General features: G+C 47.8%; 1 protein-coding gene across 2 annotated transcripts; it reads right to left on the bottom strand.

The window, feature by feature from the left end:
* Positions 1 to 4,798: 4,798 nt before the first annotated feature.
* LOC146353646 (17-beta-hydroxysteroid dehydrogenase type 6-like) lies at positions 4,799 to 18,550 on the bottom strand. 2 transcript variants are annotated; one of them, XM_084836919.1, is made up of 5 exons: positions 18,464 to 18,550; positions 13,324 to 13,763; positions 11,529 to 11,787; positions 6,641 to 6,798; positions 4,799 to 6,123 (listed from the first exon to the last, which is right to left on the bottom strand). In XM_084836919.1, exons 2-5 carry the CDS (start codon positions 13,634 to 13,636, stop codon positions 5,906 to 5,908), a joined length of 948 nt encoding a protein of 315 aa, XP_084693045.1. In that variant the 5' UTR covers positions 13,637 to 13,763; positions 18,464 to 18,550; the 3' UTR covers positions 4,799 to 5,905. The 2 variants fall into 2 exon arrangements, with proteins under 2 accessions (XP_084693045.1, XP_084693044.1); XM_084836918.1 differs by having other exon boundaries at positions 13,324 to 13,645.
* Positions 18,551 to 19,282: the final 732 nt, after the last annotated feature.

Below are 19,282 nucleotides of genomic sequence, written 5' to 3'. Positions count from 1 at the left end.
TCCAGCCCCCATTTTAACCTGCAGGATAGCTATAATGGAGCTGCAAAGTACTTCTTCCTAAGGCAATTCATTGGAGCCTCGCTTGGTCGCTTAAACGCATTTAAGGAACTGGGCTTCATTGTGTGCCATTTCAATTGAGGGGGAATCTCAGCCCCATCCACCGCAATGGGAGTTACTTCTGAGGAGACAGTAATGGGTTTGTTGTGGGAAAGAGAGTGAAACCAGCCCCCATTTTAACGCACAGGATCTCTATATGGAAGCTGTGAATGAGTTACGTCCTAAGGCAATGGACTGAAGCCTCGAGATTGGGCTCAATTGCATTTAAGGAATTGGGCTTTAATATGTGCTGTGTCAATTGAGGGGCTTCTCTGTTATTTCTGTGGTCACTGAGAGGGCAAGCCTCATTCAGCACAATGGGAGACTCCCCCCCCCCCGACTGGGGTCAAGGGTTGTGTTCTAGTGCTTATTTTCAATGGTGTTTTAAAAGTTGGTCCCTCAGCATCCTGCTCCAAAACGGTAATGGAACCCCTGGAAAACAGGGAGGGAAAGGGTCGGGTCCCTGAGGTCAAAGCGACACACCCACAAGGGCCGGGCTACACACCCCACGGGCAGGACTATGATACCGACCCAGTGCGATTGTGGAAACAGGTCAGTAATGGAGCTGTGGTAAGCTGGAAAAGATGGAATATAAGCAGTCTCAGAAGAGGCGTGTTTTTTCAGTGATAAAATGTAGGGTTGGTGCTGAATGGCCACGACATCATGGAAACACAGAGACCTCACCACGCAGCCAAGTGGGAGTAAATCACTGGTGGAAACACAGCCCTGGTGTGAACTGAGCAAAAGGTGGAACATGACCACATTGCATATGTACCCCAGCTGCGCCTGCAATGAATATGTAGACCGGTATTTTAAAACATTAATGCAATATCAAGGGTATACAGATGAAGTACACGTGGCATACTTTGAAAACACTTCAACTAATGTTGTTCTGTCCTAACATCAAGTATTACATTAAATAGTTGGTCTTATAAATGGAATCATTATATCTCAGACTAATATTGCCTTTAAAAAATCATATTGATATAAATCCAAGATGTAACTTTCTGGTATAGAAAATAATTTGTGAAGCAGCAGTACCACTTTCCCCATATATTTAACCCTATTCTCTCCTCTCCATCCTTAGAATGCTACTTGAAACCTTTAGGGTAGAATCCCATGGTCCCTGGGTGGGTGTCCTGGGGGACATCGGTTACTGCAAACTTCTCCTTCTGGAGGGTGGGGTGGAGAGGGAGAGCCCCCATGGAGAGGGAGGTCCACTGCAAAGTATTTGTTTAATGGTTTAATGTGTTTTTAGCTGTTTAAATTATTTATTGTTTTATACTGTTTGAATTGCTTTTATCTGTATGCCGTCCTGAAATCTTAATGATGTTGGGCAGGTAACAAACAAACAAACAAAGGCCCTCCCTTGCCTGGTGGTGCAAAACTCTGCTGCCATAGCTGTCGTGCTAGCAATTCTCTAGTGCAAAAAGCGGTAAGTGCAAAAAGCCCATATTGGGAGAGGCTTCAGACTAGCTGGATCCAAAGCTCCCTCATTCTCTGGAATGGGGCAGGGAGTGGGGGGAAATGACCCCAGCCCTTGAGCGGGTATTATTTCCCCTCCCAGTAGGATTAATTGGAGAGGGAAAAAAGAACAGAAGAAAAACTAGTGAGAGGAAATGGAAGAAAAAACAGGGGGGGGGGTCCCCACCTGTCAAGTGCTCAGCACTTACCCACTTAGCAAGACGATCCCCAGGCTTTAAAGTGTTGCCCAGCTCTTGGGGGTGCCCTCATCCTAGTCCACGCCTCCCCAAGTTGGCAGGAACTACTTTTCATAGCAAAGTGCACGCCACTCCCTTTTGTGCTCCCAACTGCAGTAACCGTGTCTAGCTTGACAGCTGTCAAACTAGATACTAAACCTGCTAAAAACTCCCCCAAAGACTAAAAAAGGGGTTTTCGTGCACATTCCCTGGCCTGGGGAACTGCCAAAATAAAATGAAAAAAATAAAAATAAAATTCCAGCCCCATTTTTGCACACAAAAAAGGAAAGTCAGTAATAATAACAAAAGGCTGTGATTGGAGCAGGGATAGGGGACTTGGTGGCAGGCAAGACAGGTTCTTCTTCCAAGTCCCCTGGGACGCTGGGTGGAGGACCAAGGGGGAAGGAGGGGCAGAACAACCCAGGGTGAGCCTTTCGTCTGTGAGACTCACTGTGGATTGTTCGGATGACAACCCACACCGCGTGGCTTGTTTAGCAGGGCGGGTTGTCATGTCGTGCGAACTCAGCCAGTATGTCTTCATGGGCAAGGAGTCCCATACATAAGATGGCACTGCTGAGAAGGCTCTGGACCCACAGCTACATATCAAATCTCAAGCACATTTTCAAGAGTTCCCCCTGGCTTTTTTCCCACTAGGGCAGCACACGCAGCACTGCATCCATCTCCCCAAACAAGCTGACATTGATCACCTTTGCACAGTCATCCTTGCACAGCCTTCGTCGGGAGCACAATGCCTGCATTGCCCCAGATTGACCCTCCATGAAAGAAAATGGCCGGAGTGGATAAACCTTAAGACTGAGGCCAGACTTGAAGCTGGGACAGACACCTGACATTGCTGAAATGTTGCAGTGGCTGATTTAACAGAAGGAATTCTGGGGAGAGTTTTCAATATAATCTAATGATTTAAGTCTTCAATTATTTTATTCATCTGTATAATTTTTGTGGTTTTAATATTTTATTTTTTCTGTCCTTCTGTATGTTTCATTATACAACGACTAGATGGCACTGTGGTATAGCAGAATTGCACAATAACATGGGACTGTCATTCCACCATTTCTAAATAATACCAAACTTTCCTTGTAATGAAACATCCCCCGGCAATAATGGTTGCAAAGCATGGGAGAGTCCCTGATCAGGATGACAGCGTGAAAAGGACCCGCAAACTACTGTGAGTGAGCAATCACGAGCGCACAGTAAAAGCCTCATCTGGAAAGGCTCTAACAGAAAGTGCCCTTGGAGAAACGATATTTTCTGAAATTGAGGGACAGTTCATAGGGAAAGATGTTGTATCTCTCTTTACAGCATATGTGGAATGTGGATCTTACTGTTGAAGTTACAACAGTATGTGAGTTGTGTGTATAAGTTTAAATACATGTTTGTATATGTTGCAGGCTAGCTGGAAGTTTCAGGGGTTAGCTGAATATTCCATCTGCTAGTCTGTTGTGACAGTTTCTAAATAACAGTTAAGTTGATGTTTTGCTACCTTGGAACTTGTCTTTTCCCTCTCTACTGCTACATTTGTGTTCATTACTAAAGTTTTATCGTGAGTCTTCCAGGTGCGTGTTCAAGTTACTTGCCAACACTTAAATCTCAGCATAGGTCTCCTGAAAAAGGCTTTGACAACTGCGGAGACGATGTTTTGCAAAGGACCCTCACTTGAGTGTGGGGAGGGAGGTCCAGCCATGGACAGAGAGATCTACTGTGGAGCGCCTCTCTTGAGTGGCGAGGGAAAGCGGTGCCACTGCAACTGCTCCACAGTAGGACAAAAAGGGGGCAGTCTGGGGACATGTCAGGGACAGAAAGTACCCTCATTCTCTGTAACGTGAGAAAACTACATCAGCTGCTATTTTTCCTCCCATTGGAAAGAATGTGGAGGTGGTGGGGATAAAGAACAGCAGGAAGAAGGAACAAAGAAAGCAAAAAGCCCCCTTGCCTTCCACCCTAGGCAGCATGAGTCAGGAAGGGTTGAGGAAGTAGTCATTCTTCCGCCATACTCTCTCCTCCCCCCAGCCCTTCACAGGATTTTTCTGCCTGAAAGTAATCTTATACACACTTACATGGGAGCCAATTTAATCTAACAAAGTGGGACCCATTTCCAGGGAAGCATAGCATTGTGCTGTCAATGGCAAACCAACTCTGCATCTCTGATCCCAGTACAGAGTTGGCATGGTACCTCACCCGTCTTCTAGAATGCAGCCACCAGGAAATGGGAAATTATTTTTGCTTCTTGCTTGGAACGCAGCTCTTCAAGATGTCATTAGAAACACTGGGATTAAGACACCTGGGGTTGCCATGATCCTATTCAATATTTGACTTCAAAGTCTATATCGATGGGCATTCTCACCATACATGCATCAGATTCACCCTCAAGTGATGACATGGCCAGCCATGGGTCTTATAGGCCCCTTCCAACCCTACTATTCTATGATCATAGGATAACCTTCATGGTGGCAAATGGCATAGGGCCAATGTGTTATAGCCATTATCCATTTCAGGTGTACGCCTCATACCTCTCTCACATACGTAGGCCCCAACATCACCTGCTGCCACTCCATTCAAATCCACGTTCCTGGCACAAATCTGGCACAAAAAGAATGTGCTGCTCCCTAACTATGACTTCTGTTGGAACCTGGGATATCTTGCATAGCTGCCTTCTGCTTTGATTCTTTATCATTTCAAATTTAGTTTAACTTCTTAAACATCTCTCCCCCACCCCTTCCCAAGTTTCCTTTGAACCCAAGTTCTTGCTTTTCCTGAGGATGTTCCTTGGGACATATTTTAATTTGGCATACCACTTATGAACCTGTCCTGAGCACCTCACAGCAGAACCGAGCCGTAGTGAGATGGACAGTACACTCCTATTCCTGTCCACTCAGCAGTAAGTCCCATTGAACGCAATGGGGCATACCCAGGTAAGTGTCAGGAGCACCCTGGCAGCCTCTTTCAGTAGACTCCAATAGCCAACTCAAGACACAGATGAAAGGTTTCTTTTCAAGGCTTTAATCCTTTTACAACTTATGACTCTTTCAGATGCTAATCACCAGCGACTAAGCAAGGAACAGCAGAGTGGCCTATGCGCCGAGTAGGCAGTTGATCCCTATTTGAAGGAGAGTCACTTGAAGACCCTGAACCTATGGGCTAGAGAGAGATCCTCCCTCTTTCCCTTGGGTCCATGGGAGGCAGCCGTTGCTTGCGCGCCAAACGGGCGCTACGCCTCCTTTCCACGCCATCCATCGCTCTTTGCGTCTGCGTCAAGCGTCCAGCAAGCCCCGCTCCTGCACTTGCTCACTGCCAGGGTCACTATCTATCTCAGGAATGCCGGCAGGAGGAATCTCTGCCAGCTGCTGTGCCTGTGAGGGATGAGCTGGCTCCTCTCACACAGATTGCTGATCCTCCTCAGAATCAGAACTGCTCTGGGGTTCTATTGGCTCAGTTTCCACCCTGACAGTAAGTAAGCATAGGAGGCATAGGTGGCAGCATAAACTCTTTGAGGCAATAGTTGAACAAGGGGTGGGAATCAATGAAAACAAATCCACCTTTCTTTGCACAGAGGGCGGGAGCAATCCTGTGGCCACTAGACAGCGGCTAGACGGCCATTGGGTTTGCTGTTTTCCGGGAACCGACCTTGGAGCCCATGCTCCGTTCCTTGAAAACTGACTTTCCCTGACTTCCACGCTGCCTTGGAGGCAGCGCGGAGAAGCCCCGTCCTCTGTGCTTGGAAGAGGAGTGTGGAGCCGCTGAAAAGGGCCGTGGCTGTGGGCGTTCCGGGGTGGGGAGAGAGGAACTACGTGTACGACACATCCTCCTCTCCCACTCGGCCTCCCTGCAGCTAGACAGTCGCAATCGGCTGTCTAGCAGAAAAAGCAGGGCAGGAGAGGCGTGGAGGGAACGATTCCCCCGTGCTTCTCCTGCCTTGCTTTTGATAGGAAGTCACCTCCGAGTTCGGCGGCGGCTGCCTATCTAGATAGGATTGCGCCTTTAATGACTGACGCTGCATCTCATTAGGCTATTAAAAGTTGTGATAGGAATTGTGTTCCACCCACAGTTTATGGCTCGTTTGGATGATCGTAATGGTCTTTCTGCAAAATAACCTACACTGCCTGTGCTGGCTTTGGCAGAACATGGGTCAACACATAGTCTGCCACCGAGGCTGGCAAGTACGAGAAAGGAATTAGTAAGAGCTTTGCATCCCAGCCTGCAGGATAGCGAGTGCGAGGGTAGCGGCACGTCAGGGCATGTTCCATGCAGTCAGTGACCAGGTGAAGGTTGTTGCTGGCTACATTGATGAGGTGCTGTACTAATTTCGAAACTGTGTGTGAGAAATATGATAAAAAGGAAAAGTGAGTCCTGGAACAGTATCAGAGGCAATCTGAAATCTTTGGTGGCTGAAGGGACAGATGAGCTAGCCAACAGACATCGTATAAATCAATGGAGGGGCATCATGAACTATCCTTGATGGGGCGCTGTTTTGGATTATACTGCTGGAGTATTGAACCCTATCGCTGGCTCCTGATTAGTTTATCTGAGTTTAATTGAACTTGGGCTCATTCAGGACCCTGATCCATGGACTCTGGTGAGGTGCCTGTGTTTTGTGACTTCTGGTAATAAAGGACTTTACTGTTTTTTTTGTTGCTGACGTTTTGTTGCTGACATTGTATGGGAGCTGACAATAATAAGCATCTTGTATAACTTCCCAACGGCTTTGTCTTCTAAACCTTCCCTGAGAGCAGACCTACTGGTTTGTGACCTTCATGGCTCCTGCCCTTTCAATTTTTGACACACACATATTCACAGTCCGCAAGATGGTTTCCAGAAACTTAACTCACCATCTTCAAAGTACTGTCGCCCATAGATCTCTCTGATGTCAGAAGGCACCCGGTTCCACAGAGTGTTGAAATACACTTTTACGTTATGCACAGTGAGTGTATTGAAAGCACCAGGCTCAACAATGCTGACTTGGACTCTGAAAGGAAGGAGTTCACGCCTGAATTGGAAAAAGAAAAGAAAGAGGCCTTCCTACTGAACCATACCAATAATGCAGATACTTAATATAGTTATTGAACTATATTCAATCCTCAAAAAACGTGCTGGTTTAAAAGGCCAGATGGTAAGGCTATCTCACGTTGGTCCAAACTCCACAAAGGTGGGAAATTGGAAGCTAAGGCTGATGCCTTACCTGACATGCCCCGTGATCAGTCATGATGTAGTGCAATGTCACAGACTGTGCTTGCTTACAACTTACCTTCCATGGACCCACACTTTTCCTAGGTCTTTCAGTCCCAGATCCAGACTGGGAGGATGGAGTGCCTGGGACCAGCAAAGATGCTCCACATTGTCCTGGTCCTGTATTGCCTTATGAAGCATCTGAGCCTTACTGTATTGCTAGAGGAATCCTAAGCCTTCCACTAGGCTTTTTAAGCCTTCCACTAATCACTTGTTTTAATCTACAACACTATACCACCACATTGTTTTATCTTCACCAAGCATCTCAAGATCCAAAGCAACCATGGGTAGGTCCTGCAGTATGTGCGCTAGTGGAAATCTCAATGTGATAGAGAATGAATATTTTCCTTTCAGACTCCAAACCTATTTTGTCACAAGCAAACATCTTGTATTAGAAAGCAACCCCAAAAATCTTGCAGCATGCCTGCTGCTGGAAATCTTGGTGTGGTAGTGAATTATTTTTTGTCTCATTCCTGTCGGTGCAACAGAAAAAAACAATGAAAAACTTGAATTAGAATTTAGTACAGGCTTACCTTGTAGTGACACACAAAAATAATGTAAGGATGGTGGGGGGTAAAAGACGAGGGCTTCCTCTCACTTTTCAACCCATCTTGCAAGCTACTGGTGTAAGCAATAAAACGCATGGGTCACCTCACAGTAGGATTCCTCTAGCAATACAGTAAGGCTCAGATGCTTCATAAGGCAATACAGGACCAGGACAATGTGGAGCATCTTTGCTGGTCTCAGGCACGCCATCCTCCCAATCTGTATTTGGGACTGAACAACCCAGGAAAAGTGTGGGTGTTGTAAGCAAGCACAGTTTGTGACACCGCACAACATCACAACTGATCAGCCCTAGCATCCAATTTCCTGGCTTTGTGGAGTTTGGACTAGAGTGACGTAGCCTTATCATTTGGTTTTTCAAACCAGCAGGTTTTTTGATGATTGAATTTCCTTGGTTTTTGAAAAGCAAATGTCTACACATACACACACACACACACAAACACCCCCCCCCCCCCGCTCTGTCTGTCTCTGTCTTTCTTGCTCTCTGTCTTTGCAGTCAGAGGTACAGTGCTTCTGAACATCGAGGTCCTATCTCTAATATGAATATAAGAAGATCCATGCTGGATAAAACCAAGGGTCTAGCATTCTGTTCAGGTGACCAACCAGCTGCCCACAAGGAACTCACAAGCAGGACATGAGTGCAACGGCATCCATGTTCCCCAGCAACTGGTGTAAACAGGCAGACTGACTCTGATACTGGAGACAGCTATAGCCGTCATGACTAGTAGCCCTTGATATCCTTATCCTCCATGAATTTGTCCAATGCCCCTTTAAAGCCATCCACATTAGTGGCCAACACAACATCTTGTGGCAGTGAATTCTATTGTTTAACTATGCGCTGTGTGGAAAAGTACTTCCTTTTACCTGTCCTGAATCTCCCACCAATCAGCTTCATGGGATGACCCTGGGTTGTAGTATTATGAGAAAGGGGGAGAAATGTCTCCCTATCCACTTTCTCTAACCATGAATAATTTTAAACACCACTATCATACAGTGGAGGCCGGTGGCCAGTCTGAATGGTGGGACGGAGGGCAAGTCAGCAGAGGCATAGCCAAGGGGGCATGAGAGGCAGTCAAGACCTCATGAGAGGTGGAGCCAAGGGGGATCAGTGGATGAGGTGCAGTCTTTGAATCCACAGCCCATACCACAGAAGAAGAAAACTGAGGCACAAAATATGTGCGCGCGGGGGGGGGGGGAATAATCACATAACCACACAAAAATACTCCTTTGCATCCACATTCTCCTGTTCTAGCAATAACGCCCATTTTACAGAGAGTCAGATGACTTGAAGATGATGAATAGGAGGAGAGTCCACACAGCCATAATAACAATGATAATAATTAAGATGTGATACTCTCAGAGCCACATAGAAAAGCAGCCTTTGGAACATAGGAACAAGTTCTGAAAGCCTCCCAACATCCATGCTTTTGTTCTGAAAGCATCCAAACATCCCATCACAAAGCATCCTCCAGAGCAGGCCTACTCAGAAGCAGCACAGTACAAATTTAGTTGTTTATTTCATTTCTGTACCACCCAATAGCCGAAACTCTCCAGATTATGCATATCTTACTTGTAAGAAGTAAGGACTGGACTGCTCAGGAGAAAGTATAGGCATCCCTTTGTATATAATGATAATAATGATGATTATATCCCCCCTTCCCTTTCACACATACAGAAAAACACCCCAAACCATAACTTCACCATTGTATTGACGTTACAGTAATGTCAGCTGCATAAAACAATGAGAAACTGTCCCTGCAGATTTCTGTCCTGTCCTGTCCCCTCACCTCACCCCCAATATTTGAACTATAAGGCATTACAGGGCTGTGCTGGGGACTCTTGGATCTGCTGGATCCGAAAACATGTCAGAGAATTCCACCACGGATCTCGGGGAGGCCGAATGCCAGTGCATTCGGCCCCCCGAACTCCGTGGCGGAACGGCCTGCCACCCCCCGCCCCCTGCAGATCCCCCTCGGGACGAGACTTACCTGTGGCGGATCTTCCGGGCGGTGGCGGCTCCTGTGGCGGCTTCGGCGGTGGCTGGTCTTCCGACCGGCTGCCACTGCCGCCGCCATTTCCAGGCTTGTGTAAAAAAAAAAAAAAAAAAAGATGTGATAGGCTACGTAAAGATTTACGTAGCCCATCATGGCTAGGTTTAAAAAAAAAATGACGTGATAGGCTACGTAAATCTTTACGTAGCCTATCATGGTTGGGTGGGTTTAAAAAAACAACAATCCGCATACGCAAATGGCGGTGGCTATGGCCGCCGCCATTTGCGTTCCTTCTTTTTACCGTCTTAATCTACGTAAATATTTACGTAGACTATGATGGCGAAAATAAAGGGGAACGCAAATAGTGTAGCGGGCGCTATTTGCGTCCCCTTTTGATTCGCCGTTTTAGCCTACGTAAATATTTACGTAGGCTAAAACGGTGAATGAAAAAGGGACGCAAATAGTGCCCGCTACGCTATTTGCGTTCCCCTTTATTTTCGCCGTCGTAGTCTATGTAAATATTTACATAGATTAAGATGGCCAAAAACAAGGAACGCAAATGGCAGCGGTCATAGCTGCCGCCATTTGCGTACACGGTTTTTTAAAAAAATTATTTTACCCAGAGCCCTCCGCGGCCGGAAATCCGGCTGCGGACGGCTCTGGCCTGGCCGGGCCTGGCCAGCTGCTCTGCGGAGCTGCCGCGGAGCACAGCCGGCCGTTTGAGGATTCCGGGGGGAGGAACGGAGCACCTCCCCCCCCCGGTGAGGATTCCGGGGGGTGGGACGGAATGCCTCCCCCCCCCCATAAACATAATCCGTGAACAGGTAAGTCACCTTCATACATCCCTAGCCTCAGGATTGACCTTCACACCAATGCCTGCCTGAAGCTGCCATAGATATTTTAACTGCCATTGGTTTTGATGGAAAGGAAAATTAAAAAAAAAGAATGGCTGGGAACCTCCCACCCCCCAAAGGCACCATCCTGCTTTTCCACTCTGGCCAGAGCAAGCCAGCAGAGCTTGGGAAGTGGGGATCTTTCTCCTCCTTCACTCAGGAGTGCTATGTTAGTGATGAAATATATGAAACAAAGAAGGTGTAAGAGCAGAGCAGTAAGATTAAAGAAGTGTGTGACACATTGTGAAGAAAGCAAAGGACATTATCTTCAATATTCAAAGAAAGTGGAAACTATATAAGAGAATCACACTGAAATAAACAAGAGTGTTACTCAACTAGAATCCAGACGTACATATGCTGAAGCAACAAGTGTGAAGAATGACATCAAAGGGCATATTTTGGAAGAACATTTTGTGGAGGTAGATAACAGAATGCTAAAAAACAATATTCAAACCAGAAAGGTGCAAGGGGAAAGTTAAGGTGGGGTTCAGATTTTAATGAAGGTATTTTGATACAGAAAGTTCTTTCGGTGGATTTTGCTGTGCCCTGAAAATTCTATTTAAGTGAAGTTTCAAATATATTAATACAAGCTGAGGTGGTGGGATTCCGTGACATCTATATAAGAACCCCCCAAAGAAGCCTTCACCATCCTGCTAGGCGGAAAACAACATGGCTGTGTTCATCTTCATGGACAAAGAGCTCCATAGGTAAGACGCCAGGACTGGGAAGCCCTGGACCAATGTGTTTTGAAGAGCTTACTTATACCTCCTCTTCCTCAGTCTCCTGACACAGAGTTGAGCAAACCTGCCACGGCTCATCTATGGGTAAAACCTGACCTGGTACTTTTATCTCAAGCTGCGCAAACACCTTCTCAGAGCTCTGGGCAGCTTTGCGGATGCCGGGAAAGACAGCTGCTGCGAGGAACTGCAATGATCAATCACTGCAGCACAGAACAGCTGGGTGTGCATCTGCTTCCTTCAGATTTGACTTGAACAACAGCCACGCACTTAAGCGGAAGAGGAAGCTACGGAGCTGTATTTTACCTCAGACTGTCAGAGAAGGCTTCCACTCCGTACTTGGATGGGCAGTAACCTCCTCCATAGCATGCCAGTCTTCCCGCCACACTGGCCACGTTGACCACCCTCCCTCGGGCTTTTTTCACCAGGGGCAGCATGTGCAGCGTCACGTCGATCACCCCAAGCAGGTTGACACTGATCACCTTTGCAAAGTCCTCTTTGGTCAGCCATTGGTTGAGAGAGGTCGGGACACCTATGCCTGCGTTGTTTACCAAGCCCCACAGCCCTGTGTGAGGAGGGAATGTACACATTCAGGATTGTCCTTCGCCTTCCAGTTTCCCACCTATCTTAAGAACTGGGTGTTTACCATTTTTTTGGAGTTTGTATGTAGCCACGTATAAATGTGTGGTTTGTATATATGATTGATATACTGTATATTCTAGGGTAACGTCCTCTAAAGTTAAAGGGAAGAGTTAAGGCCATTATAAAGTCACTCTGACACAGCTTTTAAGAGAAGTGCAGACTTAGTGCAGGGGTGCACTAGAATGCGATGTCTGGCCTGTGGAAGGCCTCGTGAGGAGCAATTTGGCCCTCCACAGGGCAGGTGATGCCAGATGATTGTGCCTTTCTTTGTGCTGATTGAGGGAAGCATGGAGTTCCCTACAGCTGTGAAGAACCACAGAATTTATTTTAAAACCTCAATTCCTGAGCAGCATTGAAGGTGCACATGCAGTCAGCAGACAAAAGAAAAGCAAACTGAAATGCTGGTGCACAATGCAATCAGTCAATCAATCAGTGTTCCCCCCCCCCCCCAATGGCAGAAGGACAACACAGAGAATGCTGGACTGCAACTGTTTCACAACAATGGTGATGGTTGGATGCCCTGTAAAACAATGATTAAACAAATGGTAGATGCTGTAGACTTGTTCCTGAATGCCCACGTACGTATGCGTCTGAGTGAAGAATGGTAAACGCACAGCAATAATTATGCTATGTATATGCGAGGCAATCTTGGATTTCATCTTAACATATCTGGAGATCAAACGTACTCCCATAGCCATAGGAAAAGCTACACATTGCATGGGAGATTCATGGTAAGAGTTCCTGACATTTAATTTCAACTGACAAGCAGCTGCAGGGTGTCAAACTGGATGAAGGCAGGATCTCTGGTGGAGGGGCGGAATAACCTTTTCTTCCTGAGCCATTTTCCTGATCTAAATTTCACCCCCTTTGAGGTGCTATTAGCTTCAGGGGTGGGGTGTAGCCAATATAGAATGATGCAGGAACATCCACTTTGTCCTCCACGGGGCTAAAAGGAACTCTGGAGAATGATTTAGACAGGGAAAATGGTGGCGAGGGAGGAAGGAGAAAGGACCAACTTGATCTCCTAAGTGCAGAAGAAGATCCATCCTGGATCAGCCCAAAGGCCTGGCCAATCCAGCATTCTGTTTCGACAGTGTCCAACCAGAGGTCAACGAGACGTCCACAGGGCGGCCATGTGTGCAATAGCACTGTCCCGCCTGTGTTCCCTAGCAACTGTTATTGAGAGGGATACTGCCTCTGACACCAGACATAATATACAACTGTCATGACTAGGAGCTATTGTAGTCTTAATCAACCTTGAAACGATCTAATCCTCTTTTAATGGTGTCATCACGTAAATCTGTGTTGACATGCAGTTTTGCTCTCTGTATCTGTGCCTTTGATTGGCTTGATTGCCAAAGGCACAAGAGCAAACCAGGTGCTCTATTCTGATCAGTTGGCAACCCTAACTGCTCTCCGTAACGTTTGAAGTAAACCATTCATGTCGCTTGCCAGTCACCTTTGTTCCCTATGTGCCCTTTCACCCACTCGGTTGCTGCCTCCACACTCTCCGAGCTGGTGACATCCAGAATGGTGGTTTTCAGCTGCTCTGAGGCAGCCTTTCCCAGCTGCTCTGCCCCCTTTTGCGTGAGACAGGCCGCCAACACACGCAGGCCCCGGGCATCGAGCTGCCTGGCGAGCTGGTGCCCAAAGCCAGAATCGCAGCCGGTGATGAAGACATATTTCTCTCCGAGGTTGTCCACAGTCTGCCTCTCCCGGTACCATTGGCGAAGGAAGTAAAGGCCCAAGAGGGCAGCCAGGTAGAGCCACATGGCTAGAGCCTGCAGGCCAGAGGAAAGAAGAGTGGAAGAGCTGGGCTCTATGAACCCATCAGGCCCTTGCTCCTAGCTAGCTGATCAGAACAGGAGCCAGCGCCATGGAAGAGGATGTCACGGTGCGCTGTGGAGAGAACACTTAACTATTTACTGATTAGGTCATGCATATCCACAGTTGATTTACTGTTCCAACCCTGCACATCATTAGAACATGGCCAACATTTCTCTGCAAAGTGGCACAGTGTATTATTAATAGGTGAAATAAATAAAAAAGGGAAAAGCACAGCTTACGTACATCCCTAAAGTTGATTGCCACCCTAAAGTCATCGCCATGAAGAGAACAGTGGTGAAATTTTCCACCATACGTCTGGCAGAATTTCAGCTTCCCCCTTGTGCAATTACCTTAAGCAACTGCATGAAAGAAAAAGTTGTTAAAGGGCCACAGACATGGCTCTCTGTTAAGGGTAAGTTGGCTGAATCACAGAAATGCTGGTAGTGGGGAGTAGGGTCTGTGGCTTAGACTGAAAAAAAGTGATCTCAAAGTTGGCAGTGTACGAGTGGTGGGTTTGAGGTTGACCTGTGATGATGCTGTGGTAGAAAATGGCTCATTTAAAGTGTAAAGTTTGACAAGTGCCTGCCTCCAGTTGCCAGGTATTGTCTGTTTCCCCCCCATAAACGTACATGGGTTTCATGCTGTAGTAACATTTCTCTGCTTGAACAGCATGTCTTGGAAAACAGTTTGACATCTTAGGTAAGGGAGAAGGTGTAGTATGTGCTGTGCCGCAGAAGATGTATAAGGTATTTGTGGGTTTTGGGGAAAATTGTGATTTTTCACTCCATTTTAACCTATGGAATCCCATAAGCTCTTGCTCACAGGATGGGAAGGGAGATGGCAGTGGCTGGATCTACACTTACTGCCTTTTTTCGCTTCCAATGAGGTTTCACCGCCCGCCTTTCACACTATGCAGTAGCCACCTCGAATTGGAACCGGAATCCCACTTCCGTGCTCCTGCTTTCAATACCCTAATATTCCGGTATTTCCCCTTAACGTGCTCTGTTTTTCTGCCTTCGCTACCATATCCAGTCGTAGTCCCCTCCCCCGCCTGTCCATATGCAGCGGTGTTTGTATTTCCCTCCTGTCCAATCACAGATTTCGACGGCCCCATATCTTCTTCCAGCTACTGATTGCATAGCTTCCTCAGTAGCCCCTGTTTCCTCAGCACCAAGCAAAGGGCTGGTTGTGTGTGCGCTTGTTTGATCTTGAAAGCTAAGCAGGGTGGGTCCCGGTCAGTGCTTGGATGGGAGACTGCCTGGGAATCAGGCTTCCTGCACTAAGCAGGGGGTTGTTGTATCCCTTCAAATGAGATTAAGTTTTACCCCTTCCTATCCCCCACTCTGGATGTTGTTTTTTTAAATTCAGGCGTTATCCTCGCAGAATCGGGGCTTCTCTGCTATGTTTTTTTTTCCTAATTCAGGCATGATCTTCGAAGCTTCGAAGTTGTGAAGCTTCACAACTTCGAAGCTTCGAAGATCATGCCTGAATTAGGAAAAAAAAACATGGCGGAGAAGCCCTGATTCTGCGAGGATAATGTCTGAATTTTTTAAAAAAAACATCAGGAGCAGGGGATAGGAGGGGGTAAAACTTAGTCTCATTTGAGGGGATACAACAACCCCCTCCTCACTGCAGGAAGCCTGATTCCCAGGCGGTCGCCCATCCAACTACTGACCGGGGCCGACCCCGCTTAGCATCCGAGATCAGACAAGCACACGCAGGAAAACAGCACAGCGCTCAGGTGTGACCCAAGCTTGAGCATTCAATGAAGCACTGCAACGGGGAAAATGGGTGAGTATGAATAATGACGTTTTAATGCGAGAGCGTTTAACCTGATGGGACACCGAATTCATTGCGATGGAGGGCGCACTGTAGATCGGCCCAGCATCACAATCCAAGTGGTCCGGAACCACTGGAGCATTCTAAGGCCTCCTGTGAGGCCTTGGCAAGGCACTTTGCAGATAAAATTGATCAGATTAGGTGTGTTACTCTGCACGCTGTGGATACAGTTAGTGAGCAAGAGGCGGCCTGTGGCAAACCGGTTTTGTGGGATCGGTTCCAGCTTCTTCCTCCTGATGAAGTGGACAAGGTGCTTTCATCGGTACGGCCGACCACCTGCTTACTTGATCCTTGCCCATCTTGGCTCATTATGAGCTGCAGAGAGAGACTGGGTGAGGGGATCAAGGCAGTGGTGAACGCCTCCCTTGAGGAGGGTGTGATGCCATCAGCCCTCAAGGAGGCAGTGATAAGACCACTCTTAAAGAAGCCCTCCTTGGATCCTCAAGTTTTGAACAACTTTCACCCAGTCTCAAATCTGCCATTTTTGGGCAAGGTGATTGAGCGGGTGGTGGCGGTGCAGTTGAAGGCACACTTGGAAGAAACTGATTATCTAGACCCATTTCAGTCAGGCTTCAGGCCTGGGCATGGGACAGAAACGGCCTTGGTCGCCTTGGTAGATGATATGAGGAGGGCTCTGGATAGGGGTGAATGCTCCTTCCTTGTTCTCCTCGACCTCTCAGCGGCTTTCGATACCTCCTGGACCGCCTGGAGGGGTTGGGCATTGGGGACACCGTATTGCGGTGGTTCCGGCCCTTTCTCTCCGGCAGGTACCAGAGGGTAGCACTGGGAGAGGAGGTTTCGGACCCGTGGCCACTTACTTGTGGGGTGCCACAGGGTTCCATCCTCTCCCCAATGCTATTTAACATCTATGTGAAGCCGCTGGGGGCTATCATCAGGAGGTTTGGGGTGCAGTGTCATCAATATGCGGATGACACGCAGCTCTACCTCTCGTTTAAATCTTCACCAAGGTTGGCCGTAGAATCCCTGTCCAAATGTCTGGAGACGGTTGAGTGGCTGGATGGGGAGGAATAGGCTGAAGCTGAACCCTGACAAGACCGAGGTACTTTTGGTGGGAGACAAGAGGAGGCTGGGGGATGTTGACCTGGTGTTGAATGGGGTACGGCTACCCTTGAAAGACCAGGTCCACAGCCTGGGGGTCATTTTGGACTCCCAGCTGTCCATGGAGGCTCAGGTGTCAGCTGTGAGCTGGACAGCGCTGTATCAACTCCATCTGATACGGTGGCTGCGCCCCTTCCTTCCCGACCATCTGCTCCCATCGGTAGTACATGCCCTGGTCTCCTCTCGTTTAGACTACTGTAATGCACTCTACGTGGGGTTACCCTTGAAGACGGTTCGGAAACTGCAGCTGGTACAGAACGTGGCGGCTCGCCTGATTAAAGGCAGCCGCTGGCGAGATCACATCACTCCAGTGCTGAAGGAGTTGCACTGGTTACCAGTTGTTTTCCGGGCCAAATTCAAGGTGTTGGTTTTGACCTTTAAAACCCTATATGGTTCCGGCCCAGCCTATCTTAAGGAGCGCCTCCAGCAGCACCAGACAGGCCGCTTAACAAGATCAGCCTCGGATGGCCTTCTCTCTGTCCCATCAGCCAGGACAGCCAGACTGGTGGGGACGAGGGAGAGGGCCTTTTCTGTGGTGGCCCCCACTCTGTGGAACTCCCTCCCTAGGGAACTCCATCATGCCCCCTCTTTAATGAGCTTCCATCGTGCATTAAAAACGTTGTTGTTCAGGCAGGCATTTGGGGTGGGTTAGGGTATTTTAGAAAATGTTTTTATTGTAGAATTTTATTGTTTTAAACTGTTTTTATTGTATGTTGTACATTGCCCAGAGTGGCTGGGTGACCAGCCAGATGGGCGATTAATAAATTTAATAATAAATAAATAAATAAATAAATCTCAAGCCTTTCTGACCCTGAAGAGTGATTCTTTCTGAGGGGACTGTGAGAAGAGAGGACACAGATATTTTAAAACATGTTTTGCTCTTAGCCCCATTACCTGTCAGTAGATGTTTGACAAGAAACTCAGTAACTGAGGCCTACAATTACTTCTAAGTCCTCAACTGCACAGCTAAAGACAGGTTTTATTTTAAGAAATAATGTACCTGTAGGGAACGTATCACTATTGGATTCCCTTCCCTCTATCTTATTTTATTCATTTAGATGTTTGTTTTCCTCCCTCCCCCCTTTTCCATGCCTGTTAAATAAATCCTGTTTCTTGTCTGATAGGTTGCTAACTGAGGGCTCCTTCACATGGAGCTTTTATCCTGCGATTGAGATTGCTCCTTCACCGAAGTTTGCAGGCTCTTTACATGACGTGACCCTGCTGTGACCCGCCTGCACTAAATGCCCTTTGTTCCATTTTTAAATAGATCACAGATAATAAGCTATCCAATTACCCCACTGTGTTCTGCTTGAGTTCCCTCTGTGAAAAGAGAAAAAGTGGCAAGAGGAGTGAGATCAATGAAAGATAATGGAAGACTCCGATACGGGGAGAAGGGGGCGGAAAGGAAGCCCGTGAAAAAAGGGAGTTGTTGTGATCCTGCATTTAAAATGGAAGCAGAAAGCCCCATTTTAACTGCAGGATTTTAGGCTGGTGTAGAGATGCCCTGAGTTTTCCTCACCTGTTTTCAGGGAACACGGGGTTCTGGTGGGCTTAGGTATGCTAGACTGGGGTCAGCCTCTTTCTCCCTCATCCACTACTGTCCGTATGAACCCACCAGCAACAGGGATGCTGGCAGGGAAAGTGAGGTTGCAAGTGGAAGCAGCCCTGGGGCCTGGGGTGGGGGCTGTGTGCCCCCCCCAAGGGTGATGGGAGCGACAGTCCCAACAACCTCTGGAAGGCCACAGGGTCCCCATCCCTGCATTAAGCAAAACTTACGTTTGCAGTGTAGAGGTGGCCGGGTACGAGTGACTAACCTGCAGGGAGTTAAACCAAGGCCTTCCAGCTTCAGTGGGCTGCAGACGGAGCAGAGGCGGCTCTCCTTTTCTGGCCCTTTCCTTTCTGCCTGCGGCACTGTGTGTACGGAGGAGGCGGTGGCTGAATTTGGAGTCCTACAATTGGCTGTTGGCAGCTCCTCCCTTCTGTCCAGGACTAGGCCAAAGGTGGCCAGCTCAGGCGGCTGATTTGGGGTGTCATGGAAAGGCAGGAAATTGCTGTAGAGTGGCCAGGTGTCCTACGTTACAGAGGGCAATGCTCTATTGGAAGAAGTCTCAGAGGACAGCCCTCTCTTGGGAGGTCTGCCCAGTCAAAGCTTGCTTTAAGGTTGACGAACCTTAAGGTAAGCCTTGCACTGGAACCAGCACAGCAATTCTTACGTTCTTTTGCTGCTCTTTGGAGCTTTCATGGCATTGAGAGGTGTGCATTCCCTTTAAACAAGGAGGCTGTACTAACCGAGGCTTGATACTGATGTGGAATGGGTGTCTAGGAAGCACTGTCTGGAAATGTGTGCAAGCTTGCTTTCGTGCATGTCCTTGGAAGTTCACGCGGTAACAAGGATGACCTTCCCAGCTCAGCCGGTGTGCTGCTTTTCACATCTCTATGGCCGGAAAAATCTCTCTCCACCCACATACAAACTAGAAAGCAGCTACAGGAGGCTGAGGCTGTCCATTTCAGTGGGAGAGGGGCTGTGTGAACACTTTCCTCTCCCACCCTCTCTCCACTCAAAATCACTCTCCCTCTGGTGCTTCTCCTCCCCTCACCTCCACACAAGTGCCTGGGGCAGCAGTCTTGAGTGG

The sequence above is a fragment of the Heloderma suspectum genome, chromosome 2, assembly GCF_057233095.1.
Source record: "Heloderma suspectum isolate Gila_16-S chromosome 2, 16-S_ref, whole genome shotgun sequence".
In the NCBI taxonomy this organism is placed as follows: domain Eukaryota; kingdom Metazoa; phylum Chordata; class Lepidosauria; order Squamata; family Helodermatidae; genus Heloderma; species Heloderma suspectum.
This window is presented reverse-complemented; position numbering and strand designations above follow the sequence as displayed.

Bases quoted from the DNA above. Each gene is read 5' to 3' on its own strand.
- LOC146353646 (XM_084836919.1), bottom strand. From the start codon at position 13,636: ATGTGGCTCTACCTGGCTGCCCTCTTGGGCCTTTACTTCCTTCGCCAA. The intron at 11,788-13,323 runs GTGACTGGCAAG...CTCCTCACACAG, and splicing joins AGGGCACATAGGGAACAAAG to GGCTGTGGGGCTTGGTAAAC. The intron at 6,799-11,528 runs GTAAAATACAGC...TTTCCAATTCAG, and splicing joins GCCTTCTCTGACAGTCTGAG to GCGTGAACTCCTTCCTTTCA.